This window comes from Camelus dromedarius, chromosome 9, assembly GCF_036321535.1.
Source record: "Camelus dromedarius isolate mCamDro1 chromosome 9, mCamDro1.pat, whole genome shotgun sequence".
Taxonomy (NCBI): Eukaryota; Metazoa; Chordata; class Mammalia; order Artiodactyla; family Camelidae; genus Camelus; species Camelus dromedarius.
The window spans coordinates 73,110,623-73,123,495 of record NC_087444.1 but is presented as its reverse complement, the minus strand read 5'-3'; the positions used below and the strand labels follow the sequence as shown (position 1 = coordinate 73,123,495).

General features: G+C 44.5%; 1 protein-coding gene across 1 annotated transcript; it reads right to left on the bottom strand.

The window, feature by feature from the left end:
- Positions 1 to 4,854: 4,854 nt before the first annotated feature.
- Positions 4,855 to 6,660, bottom strand: TPRX2 (tetrapeptide repeat homeobox 2). Its single transcript, XM_064490017.1, has 3 exons — positions 6,657 to 6,660; positions 5,900 to 6,069; positions 4,855 to 5,331 (listed from the first exon to the last, which is right to left on the bottom strand). The coding sequence occupies exons 1-3, from the start codon at positions 6,658 to 6,660 to the stop codon at positions 4,855 to 4,857; spliced, it is 651 nt and encodes a 216-aa protein (XP_064346087.1).
- Between the last annotated feature and the right edge of the window lie 6,213 nt (positions 6,661 to 12,873).

The window sequence follows — 12,873 nt, the reverse complement described above, 5'->3', positions numbered from 1 at the left end:
TAAAGAACTGTCAGAACTCAGCAGTAAGAAAACAACCCGTCTTTTTTTTTCCAATGAACAAGAGTTGAACAGATACTTCACCAAAGAGGATATAAGGATAGCAATAAGCACATGAGAAGATGTTTAGCATCATTAGCCCTCAGGGAAATAAGCATTAAAAAGCACAAGAAGTCACCAGCACAGATTTATTAGAATGGCTAAAAGAAAAAAATGCTAACATTCCATAGTGCAGACAAGGAGAGAAGCAACTGAATCTCGTGTGCTGGCTGTCTTGGTCCATCCATGCTTCTACAACAAAACACCATAGACGGAGTGGCTTATAAACCACAGGAATTTATTTCTCACAGTTCTGGAGGCTGGAAGTCCGAGGTCAGGGTGCCAGCGTGGCCAGGTTATGGCCCTCTTGCAGGTGTCAGACATCTGGGAGCATCCAAACAAGCGGAAGCGGGAACTAGCTCCTTGGAGTCTCTTGTCCAGGGCACTAATCCCATTCACGAGGGCTCTGCCCCGCCTTCATGGCCTAATAACCTCCCAAAGGCCCCACCTCCTAATACCATCATTTTGGGCATTAGGTTTTCAAAACAGGAATTTGGAAGAGACACAAACATTCAGATACTGGTGGAAGTGTAGACTCCTAACTCGCTCTAGAAAAGAAGCATTTTGTTATAAAGTTTTGTACTCTTTATAAATTAATTTTTTTTGAGATATAGTTGAATTCTCCAACACCATATACAGAAATAAACTCAAAATAGATTAAAGACCTACATGTAAGAGTGGTGGAGTACTATAAAACTCCTAGAGGAAAACACAGGCAGAACGCTCTTTGACATAAATGGCAGCAATATATTTTTAGATCCGTCTCCTAGAGTAAGGGGAATAAAACCAAAAATAAACAAATTGGATCTAACTAAACTTAAAACTTTTGCACAGCAAAGGAAACCATAAACAAAACGAAAAGACAGCCTACAGCATGGGAGAAAATATTTGCAAATGATGAGACCGACAATGGATGAATTTCTAAAATATACAAGCAACTCACACAACTCAAAAAAAAAAAAAACCAATCAAAAAATGGGCAGAAGATCTAAACAGACATTTCTCCAAAGAATACACACAGATGGCCAACAGGCACATGAAAATATGCTCAACATCACTAATTATTTGAGAAATGTAAATCAAAACTACAATGAGGTATCACCTCACACCGGTCAGAATGGCCAACATCAAAAAGTCTACAAATAATAAACTCTGGAGAGGGTGTGGAGAAAAAGGAATCCTCCTACACTGTTGGTGGGAATGTAACAGAATGGAGGTTCCTTAAAAAACTAAAAATAAAGTTACAGTATGATCTAGCAATCCCACTCTTGGGCATATATCCAGAAAAAAACTCTAATTTTAAAAGACACATGCACCCCAATATTCATAGCAGCAGTTTTTACAGTAGCCAAGACATGGAACCTAAATGTCCATCAACAGATGAATGGATAAAGATGAAATATTACTCAGCCATAAAAAGGAATGAAATAATGTCATTTGCAGCAACATGGATGGACCTAGAGATTATCATACTAAGTGAAGTCAGTCAGAGAAAGACAAATATCATATATCACTCATATGTCAAATCTGAAAAAATGAAGGGGAGAGGGATAAATTGAAAGTTTGGAATTGGCTGATACAAACTACTATGCACAGAATAGATAAACAAGGTCCTACTGTACAACACAGGGAGTCAGATTCAATGGCTTGTAGTAACCTGTAGTGAAAAAGAATATATATACATACATGTATAACTGAATTATTTTGCTGCACACCAGGGACCAATACAACAGTGTTAATCAGCTATACTTCAATTTAAAAAAAAATAGAAAGTAAATAATAATAATAAAATTTTTTAAAAATCTAAAACTATAGAAAAGATCAATGAAGCTTAGAACTGGTTCTTTGAAAAGATTAACAAAATTGGTAAACCTTTAGCCAGAGTCATCAGGAAAAAAAGAGGGCCTAAATCAATAAAATCAGATATGAAAAAGGAGAAATTTCAGCTGACACCACAGAAATACAAAGGATCCTAAGAGACTTACTACAAGGTTGGCCAACAAAATGGACAACTTAGAAGAAATGGACAAATTCCTAGAAATGTACAATCTGCCAAGACTGAATCAGGAAGAAATAGAACATGTGAGCAGAAAAATTACCAGTAATTAAATTGAACTAGTAATTGAAAAGACTCCCAACAAACAAAAGTGCAGGACCTCGTGGCTTCACAGGTGAGTGCTCCCAAAAATTTAGAGAAGAGTTAACACCTATCCTTCTCAAATTATCCCAAAGGTGATTCTGTTTGACTCAAAAGCTCCTCTGCCCCACGGCTCCGTCCTCTGCACCACTCAGAGACTCAGTCTGTCGCTGCTACTTTGGGGTCACCTCTCCTATTTTCTCTGCTTCCCATCCTTTTATTCTAGAAATGGAGCTCCGGAGAAACTAAAAGTAGAAATTCTGCTCATCTGCCTGGCTATTCCTCCAGACCCCTGGACAATGGTTCTGTTCTTTGTATCTTTTCCACACTTTGTTATTCCTGGACAATAGGACATCCTGTGTCTCTGGGTCTGCATATATCCCACACTGTCCCCTAGATATCTCAAAATGAGTTTCCTTTTCACCTGTTGATTCAGAGACTCCGGATGTCCCTTCTGGCAAATGTCCCTCTCATTTCCAGTCTCTCTGGATTTCTGTTTGACTTCTTTCTTACCTCTCTTCAGTCTTCACAAGGCAAAGGCACTCCAGCTCTACCCCAGAGCACCCAGAATGGAATAAAGCTTGAATTTTACCCATTTGTTGAAGGTACAAACCATGAACTCTTTTCATGTATACCCTGAGTGCTTTTCCTACAGACACTGTGGCTGAGTCTAAAATCTTCACCTTCTCCAGAGTAAAACACACAATAGATTCTTATCTTTACCACTGATACCATGGATACCAATGGACCTACATTGACCACAATGAAAACCACCAAAGACGGGTCATTATGGATCCTGTCTCACCATGGGTCCCAATAGATTAACAGTGTTGACCATAGTCATATGATTGATGGTGCAAATATATATATTTGCTACAGGTAAGGAAACAGGGAAATTCTTGCTCTGGAACTACCCTGGGGGACACAGATATGGGAAAGTTCCAAGACCTGCCTTCAGAAAGTCACCACCTGTCTCCTTCCTGAGCTAAGTGAGATGTCCAGATGCTTCCATTGAGGATGGTCAGGACACAGCCTGAAATTGTGAGGGGAGGTAGGACTGAGCCCGGGAGAGCCTCCTAGGAGATGGCAAAGATTCCTGGAATCAGAAGTGGGTAGGGGACTCCTTGGGTAAAAATGTGATACAGAATTGAGACTATGGGGAAAGGAGGAATCCTACGCCAGAGTCCAGGCACTCTCTAGTCAACCTGTCAGAGTAAATGCAAACTGTCTCCAGGCATTAAAAAATTAATCCATTTTCCATTCACTGATGATCCTTGGGTGGCTGGAGATCCCCCAGGGCACCACCCTCTCTGCCCCCTGCCTAGGGCGAGTCTGAATCTTATTTCCCTCCTCTCCGCCCCCAGGATGCCTAACAGGGACTTCCCCTACCTCGGCTCCCTCTCCTGGAATGGATGGAAAATTACATTCCTCCCTGTCCTCCTCTATGAGGCGAGGGTCTGAATGGAATGAGGTTTCAGTGGTTTGTGTGTGTGTCCATGCAACCAGGGCCTGTCAGATAAGCAGGAGGGGCTTTTATTATATCCTGGCAGTCTGTCTCCCCCGCCCCCCAGCACTCCCCTCCAGAGCCTGTCACGTGAGCAACCCCCTCCCAAATCTGATCTAATTCCTTCTCTGCTCTGCTGAGGCCCGCCTGGCCTAAGAGGATTGGGGCATTTGCTAAATGGGACCAGGACAGGGTCAGAGGACTGGCTGTGGGGAGACGCAGGGACCAGGGCGGACACAAGGAGGCAGTAGAGGAAGAGTCTGACCCGGAGATAGAGGTGCCTAGAGAAGAGAGGTATTCCTACAGGCTTTGGTAGAACCAAAGGAGAGGCTACCACTTCCTGGCTCTGCAGGAAACAGTGCTCACAAGATGACCATGAACTTTTTAAATTTTCAAATTATCAAGCCCCATACGAGGTCCAGATAAGTTATCTGATTTTTTTTAAATTGAGCCAGATCCCTGGATACACAATAAATATATCTATTGAATCCTATATACGGGACACAGATTTTAAAATAAAATTTTAAATACCATCTAAAACGTCAGGCAATAACAAAGACGAAGGACTAGGGAAGAAAAACCTACAGAAAAATGTACATAAGACTTCCCTGGTTAAATAATAGCACTTGGAGAGTCTTTGTAAATAACCAAAGGAATGAATAAATAAGTAATCTACCTATATCGGAAAGCTCGGTATTGCAAAAATGTCAATTGAGTCCCAAACCATTAATAGATTTAATGCATTTTTTTTAATTCACAAACTTTTATTTGAAACTACAAATAAATAGGTAGAGGTAGAGAGAAGCAAAAACAAAAATGTCTAGCCATCAAGAGAAGATAAAGACTTAATGCAATTTTAATCAAATTCCCTACAAGGTCTCATAGACAGTTCTTGGGAGCATCCACGAAAGCAAAATACACCTCACGGTGAACACAAAAATACCCTCCTCCCCAGGCTGGATGGTTGGAGGTGCCGTCACGACATGGAGGGTAAACAGCTGTTAAGACCGAGATGCCACAGTTTCCTGCATCCTCGCCTGGGCGCCACGCGGAGGCCCACGACCCTCTAGCACCTCTGGCCCCGTGGGGTCTGCAAGACTTTGTGGGGACATATGACCTATAAACTCAGTAACCGCCCGGGGCCTAAGTCGTTCTCATCTTCAGAATCATCATCCTTTTGGTACCCAGACATCAAGGGAGAGGGAGGTCCCCGGGAGGGATCTCGGTAGGAGAATATATTTGCAAAATCTGGAATTGAAAGAGGCCCAGGACAGAAGTTGGCGGCAGAGGGGTCCTGAGGCCAGACGGGTGCTGGAGCTGGGACTGAGGCTGGGGCTGGAACGGGGGCTGAAGCAGCCGGGACTTCCGCCTGGGCGCCCCGAGCCGGGGCCCACCTGGCCGGGCCCTGGCCGAAGGCGCCGGGATCCGGTGCCGCGAGCATCCCCGCGGGGCTGGGCGGAGCGGGGCTGCGGAAACCCGGCTCCTCTGGGAATGTGGGGCCGGGGGCGCCGGGGGCGTCGCAGGCTCTCTGGTCTCCGCCCTTGGACAGTCGCTCCAGCCTAGAGCGTTTGGCCCGGCGGTTTTTGAACCACACCTGGGGAGACAGAGGGGCCCGGGACGAGGCGTCAGAGAGCAGGGGCCGCGCGCGTCCACCTCTGCCCGGGCTGCGGGGCTGCTGCGGGGCGAGGGCCGCCGGCCTCGCCTCTGCCTCCGCCCCCGCCTCTGCCTCCGCCCCCAGCCCCAGTTAGAGGCCCCTGCGGGTCAGGAGGCCGCCGGGGGGGGCGGCGCCGAGGGCAGGAGGGGCAGGGCTGGGGCACCCGCGAGCCCAGGAATCAGGAAGGGGTCTGCCCGAGAGGGTCCGCAGGTTCAGAGGCCCTGAGGTCTGGGCACAGGGAGGCTTCGTGGGGCGTCAGTCCTGGCCAGACGGGGTTGGCGGGTTTGTGCCGCACAGGGTTGAAGTGGACTCGGGATCCAGTCGTGCGCCCACACCGGGGAGATCCCTGGCTTGCCGTGTGACCCAGGGCCGCACTGGGCCCCTCTGGCCTGACTGCTCCCCACCTGCTGCGCGGGAAGGGCAGGGAAGGTGGTCCAGGGGCGGGGCACTTGGTAAGTGGCCAAGTGGGAGCAGGTCTGGGGGACCGGGGGCGGGGAGGGGGTCAGACCTGCACTTTGTGCTCCTCTAGGTTGAGCTTGGCCGCCAGGCCCAGGCGTTCCTGGTAGCCCGGATAGTCGTTCTTCTTAAAGTGCTCTTCCAGCATCTCTAGCTGCTCTTTGGTGTACACCGTGCGCTCCTGTCGCTGCCTCTTTAGGGGTCCTGAGCAGCGGGCGGGGTCTGGCCAAGGAAACAGGGTCAGATGAGCCCCACCACCAATTCCCAGCCGATCTGGCACCCTTCTCCTCCTAGGCCAGGCCCCTCCTGTGAGCAGGTGGGAGAGGGGCTCAGGCCTGACGGCAGCAGGAGGCAGTGCCTGGATGAGGGTGTGGCATCTGGACCAGATGTTCTTGGTCAGACCCTGGCTCCCCACCTTCGAGCCCCAGCGCCTGCCCCTCTCTGGGCCTCAGTGTCCACATCTTTGAAATGGGCTTGATCACAGCTCCTGGAGTATTACAAGGCCCCCAGCCAGCAAGGCAGGCAGGGAGGCTCTTCAGCACCCCCACCACCCAGCCCCCATCCAAGGACTGAAGCCACCCTGACATTTGCAGAGGACTACTATGTGCCAGCTCTCTGCTCACCCAGCCCCAATAATGTAATTCCACTCCCCCAAATCTGCTAATTCCTCCCCACAGCGCAGAGCAGGAAGCCCTCCCAGACAGCTGGGCCTTCTCTGGATGCCCAGGAGGCCTCCTAGCCTCAGCCACAGGATGCCACCCACACAGCCCCACCACCAGCCCAGGCCCCTCCTGGTGGTCCAGACTCACCCATGAGAGATCTGGGTTCTTTCTTCCCCACTGCTGCTCTGTTCTCTGCACGAGTCTCTGGCCATGGGGCCTTGGGCATGTATCCCAGCTTCCTGCTGCACCCACCTAGGCACACCCTAAGAGTCCTGGGACCCACTCTCTCTTGCCCCACCCTTAACCCCACCCCCTTGCAGGAGACACGATGATTTTTTAATCCTTTTATTATGGAGTAACTACTGTTCACTGGGCGCTGCCAGGAAACCCCCATGGTAAGACCGCCTGGGTCCTGCCCTTTTCCCTGGTGAATGAATGAACTGGGTCTGGTTTGGGTGTTCGACTCAGGAGCTTGGGTCCCAGGAACCCAACTTCCCACCTCCCCCAGCTGCATAGACCTGAACTCCTGGCTGCGCCGGGGTCTCCAGGGGATGGGGTCAGGGGAGAACACAATTTACAATGCTCATCCCTAAGGGGGTTTTATTATCATCAATGTCAAATGAAAATTAAACGAGTGATCACAGACAACATGAAACAAAGCACAGAGATCTTGTTATCCAATTTGCCTCACTCTCTGAATTGCCACTCCCCGGGGCAGTCTACCAGAAGGAGACCTTTCTGGCAACATTCTGCCATGACTGGACATCTTTTGTGCTTCTTGGGTGGCTGGGAACATGCTGGTCACCAAGACAGTCAGTGGTGCTGCTGTCAACAGGGGAGGATGTAGTAATTTCCTTGGTCTATAAGATGTGACTAGAGGACACCTTCTCCCTCCTTTTTAAAAGAAATGAAATGGAACATCTTGATAATTAAATAGGCAAAGTTGAGAAGAGTCTCCATGCCTGGGATTGGTCGGTGAGAGGATGCGGAAGCTGGCTTTCTAATGCTTTTGGAGTGCTGCTGCTTGTTTGAGACAGACTTGGAGATAATTGACAATATCCTCAGCCAGAGACCATCAGGAAAGCATAGTTGTTAAGTAAATTTATTGTCTCATTACAATGAAGGGGAACACACACCATGGGAATCCTAGGGGCATCTCAGTAAGTTGGTGTTTGAAAGGACCTACACAGTATTTGAGCTTGTTAGGTAACTTGGGGGAAGTTTCCCCAAATAAGTGACTTTTATGCCCAAAAGAATTGAAATCAGGGACTCAAGCAGATACTTGTGCACCCATGTTCCTAGCAGCATTATTTACAATAGACAAAAAGTGAGAACAATACTAACATCTATTCAATGAATGAAGTAAAATGTGCTGTACATACAATGGAATATTATTCACCCATAAAAAGGAATTTCTGATACATGCTGCAACAAGGATGAATCTAGAAAATATTATACTACATGAAATAAGTCAGATTAAAAAAGGACAGATATTGCACAAGTCCACTTCCACCAAATATCTAGCATAGGTAGCAATTATCTGCCCCCCTATTGTCAGTAGCAATGATCTGCCTGTGCATTCTGATGTCTGTGTAGTTTTCCATTACATGGTTTAGCACTATTAATTCATTTATTCTCTCATTGGTGTGCATTCGGGTTTTTTCGAGTTTTGAAGTTTTTGTTGTTGTTGTTGTTTTTACAAATACTGATACCAATGAACATTCTTGAGCATGTCTTCTGACTCACAAACATATACATTTCTGTTGGTACATTCCTAGGACTGGAGTTTCTGGGCCATAGAGGAAGAATTTGCTCGAATTTAGTAGATAATGCCTAACAGATTTCTGAAGTAATTTTACCAGTTTGTACTTCCAGTTACTCCATATCCTCACTGAAAGTTAGCATTGTCTCTTTTTTAATTTTAGCCATGCTTGTAGGTTTATAGAGTAAAATCACTCTGGCTTTATTTTTTATTTTCTGGATGGCCAGTGAAGTTGAACACCTTTTATGGTCTACTTTAATACTTTTTGTTATATTGTAGAATTTTCTGTGTAGAGATTACACACAGATTTTGTTAGGTATTTTTCTCTAAGTGTTTGATGTTAGCGTAAATTGTATCAGTTTTTTAAAAAATATTACCTAATTGTTTGTGACTGGAATATATAAAATGATCAGTTTTTGCTATATGGACTTGCATTCAGTGACCTTGTGAAATCCTCATGTTAATTCTAAGCGATTACCTATAGATTCTTTTGGTTTCCCAAATAATAATAGTAATATAATGTAAATGATAGTTTCATTCCTTTCTAAGCAATTATGCCTTTTATCTCCCTTTCTTTCTTTATTGAATCTTTATTTCCTAATTGCATGGGCCTTCAGTACAGTGTTGAAGAGAAATGGTGAGGACTAGGTGTTCCTGCCACATTCCCAGTAATAGAAAAAGAGCTCTCAACATTTCAATTAAACATAATGTTTTCTGTAGGATTCTTTATCAAATGACGGGATTTGCTTCTCTTCCTCATTTCAAAGAGTTTGTTATTTTTAATCAAAAATAGATTTTGAGTTTTATCAAATGCCTCCCCTGCATATACTGAGATGATATGATCTTCCCTTTATTATGTTAATGTGGCAAATTCCCATCCTTGGTTTTTGAATATTAAACCATCCTTGCATTCCTAGAATAAACTCAGCTTGGTCAAGATATATTATCCCTCCTCTGTTACATATGCTGGATTCTATTTGACAATATCTTGTCTAAGACTCATATCTAAGCTCATGATCTATAATTTTCCTTTATTTTAATGTTCTTGCCAAGTTTTTGATATCAGGGTTATGCAGGTGTCATGAAATAAAATGAAAAATGTTCTCTCTCTTTCAGTTCTCTGGAAGTTTGCAAAAGATCAATGTAATTTCTTTCTCGGTTGTGATGCGGAATTTGCTGGTGAAGACAGACAGGTATGAAATGTTTTTGTATGAAAATTTTAAATTATGGATTACTCTTCTTTAATAGCACTATTAAGATTTTCTCTTTTTGTGTGTTCTTACCTTGATAAGTTGTGTTCTGCTAAGAATTTGTCATCTAAATTTTCAAATTTCTTACCATAAAGTTGTTTATAATATCCTCTTATGATCATTAATGTCTTTAATGTTGGATCTTTAGTAATGTCCCCTTTTCCATCTTTATTTTGGTAATTTCTCTCTTTCTCTCTGTGTGTTTTCAGGAGCTATTGATTTTATTAGTCTTTAACAAAACTTATGCCTTTGTTGCTTTTTTCTATTGTACATTATTTATTTTATTAATTTCTGCTCTCATCTTTTTATTTCTTCCCCTCATTTCTAACTTCTTGAGATGATGTCAAAGATGGTTGATTTTAGTCTTTCTTCTTATCTGATATCTGATATATGGCATTTAATGCCATAGATAACTTAAATGAAAATTAGATCACAAACAAGGGTACGCCAATAAATTTGGCAACTTAGAGGAAATATACAAACTCCTGGAGAAATACAAGTTCATGAAACTGACACAAGAAGAAAATTTAAGACATGAACAATTACATATTTGTTAAATAAACAAAATACATAATTAACCTTCCTCTAGAAAACTCCAGGCCCATATGCTTCACTGGTGAATTCTGTCACATTCTTAAAGAGAAATAATATCTTGCACGAACTCCCCTCCTGATGTCGGTCTTGTGTTTTCTTTCCCTACCTAATCTCCTCCTCTGCTCTGCTTTCTGCTCCTCCTCCTTGGAACCTATTTTCCTCTCCGTTCCTACCCTTTCTTGATTTCACTCCCTCTCTCTTATCTCCTTCATACTCTGAGGGGCCAAGAGCATCATCTTTCAAGTTGCCAAACAGGGGTTGCATTTGCACGCTTTGTGACCCCAGGGCTGATCTGTTCTCATCTCCCAGCCTCGGTTTCTTCATCTTTAACCTGAAAAGCACCAGGATGACTGGGACAGGCTCTTGATCGCCTTGGGCGAAAGTTACTTAACCCCTCCTGATCCATAAAATAGAGGAGGTGGGGGGTGGCCCCAACCTTATGAGGTTGTAATGAAGATTCCGTAAGGGAGAAATATAAGGAAGTACTTGACAAATCCTAAGGGCTCCATAAAGAGTATACCTATGATTTCATTATTACTGTGTGTCCCAGGCATGATTTCACATGGAGGTGGTAAGGGTGGAGGAGACCATCTCTTAGTTAAAACTCAGTTGTCTCCACGAGGTCCCCTCCCCCATGGGTCATGCGTCTGAACCTAATCCCCGCTAATTCCCCTGCCATTCTGCTGAGGCTGGACCATCATAAGAGGATTGGAGCATTTGCTAAATTAGTCCTGTTCGGGGACAGAGGAAACAGCCAGGGAGGGGCTCAGAGATCAGGAGGGACAGGAGGGAGGACAGAGACATATGGGGGTGAGGAGAGAGATGGGGAGAGGAAAAGAGAAGAGGGAAATACACTTGAGCTTGAGGCCAAAGAAGGAAGAAACAAACAAGAGAGAAGCAAGAGTGAAAGACAAGACCAAAAAATGGGGAGGGAGGGAGAATGCCAGGAGATTCTGGAGTGTCTGCATCCTAACACGATGACTGTAAATCCCAGTTTTACCTCTTCCTAGTTGCGGGAACTTGGGCGGATCATCTGACCTCCTTCTGCCTCAGTTTGCTCATCTGTGAAATGGGGATAATCATAACATCTGTCTATCATAGCATCTCTCTGTTGGACTGTTTTGAGAATTTAAAGAATTAGGATTGGCTTTCTCCAGTGCCTAGCAAATAGTAGCTGCTCAGTAACTTTTTCTTTCTTTCCTTTCCAATTTATTGCAGTTTTATAATTGATATACTATCAATTCCATCCATCTTAACCATAGAGTTTGATGTGTTTAACCATAGAGTTCGATAGGCATTCAGATACAGTCATGGAACCACCACCAGAGTCAAGATACAGAAGCTGTCTAGCACCTCAAAAAGAGTCCCTTTCGTCCCTTTGCGGTGAACCCCATCCACCCATCCCCAGCTCCTGCCAACCACTATTCACTTTCTGCCACTATGATTTTACCTTTTCTAGAATTTCAGGTAAGTGGAATTATACCCTTTGTACTGCTTGTAGCCTGGTTTCTCTCACTCATTATTGTGCTGTTCATCCATGTTGCTATGTATACCAGGAGGCGATCCTTTTTTATTCCATTGTCTGGATGCACCAGTTCGTCTATCCATTCACCCACTGATGGACATTTGGATAGTTTCCTGTTTGAGGCCGTGATGAACAAAGCTGCTATGGGGGGCACAAGAACAATTTCAGGGGAAAATTTGGGGTTAAGATAGACTCTTATCATAATGTCTTCAAGGTAGACATTTAAGAGTGTTTCCACATTTTTGGTTATTGTAAACAGTGCTGCTCTGAACATGAGTGCATAAGTTTTTGTTTGAACACCTTTCTTTGGGGTTTATACTTAGGAGTGGAATTGCTGGGTCACTATCTAGTTCCAGAACTTTCTCCTCACCCCAAATAGATACCTCATACCCCTTAAGCTATCACTACCCACCTCCCCTCCCCCCAGCCCCTGGCAACCACGAATCTGTTTTCCATCTCCGTGGATTTGCCTATCCTGGACATTTCATATAAATGGAATCATACAGTATGTGACCTCTTGTGTCTTTTTTTCCTGTGAATGTATTTATTACCACTGAGTTGCACACTTTAAAATGATAATAGTGGTCAATTCTATGTAATATGTATCTTACCACAAAAATAGATAAATGTTTATTGGGCTCTTACCGTGGACCAGACTTCAGGACAAAGGGCTTAATATAACGATCTCATTTAATTCTCTCAAGGTAGGTCTTCACAATGCCTCACGTTACAGGTGGGGAAGCTGAAGCTGGGAGAAATGAATTGCCCAAGGTCGTATGACCAGAAGTGACTGAGCCAGGTTCAAACAGTAAGTCTGTCTGATCCATCAATCTTGTGCTAGACACACACACACACACACACAAACACACACACACACACACACACACACATTTTAACCTGGGACTCAGTGACTGAGGGGGACAGAAGCAGAGATTGATGGCTTGGAGCTGGCAAGACAGAAAGTCAAAGGCAAAGAAAAGAGAAGAAGGTGAAAGAAAGAAAAAGACAATAATCTGGCAGAAAGAAATGGGGACCTGGAGTCTGAGACTCGACAATAAGGAAGAAAAAAGAAAAAAAAGGAAGGAAAAAGAGAACAGAAGAGAAATGGTGGGGAACTGAAAGTGACCAGGGAGAAGAGCTGGAAGGCGCCAAGGGCGCAAGGAGAAAGGGACAGGTGTAAGAGGAAGCTGCAGGGGACTGGAAGCTAGTGGGGAGGGCTTTAATCCTTACAGG

What these genes read in the sequence shown, in the direction of transcription:
- TPRX2 (XM_064490017.1), bottom strand. An exon ending in TAGAGGAGCACAAAGTGCAG is followed by an intron (nt 5,332 to 5,899) that starts GTCTGACCCCCT and finishes CTGTCTCCCCAG; the next exon opens with GTGTGGTTCAAAAACCGCCG.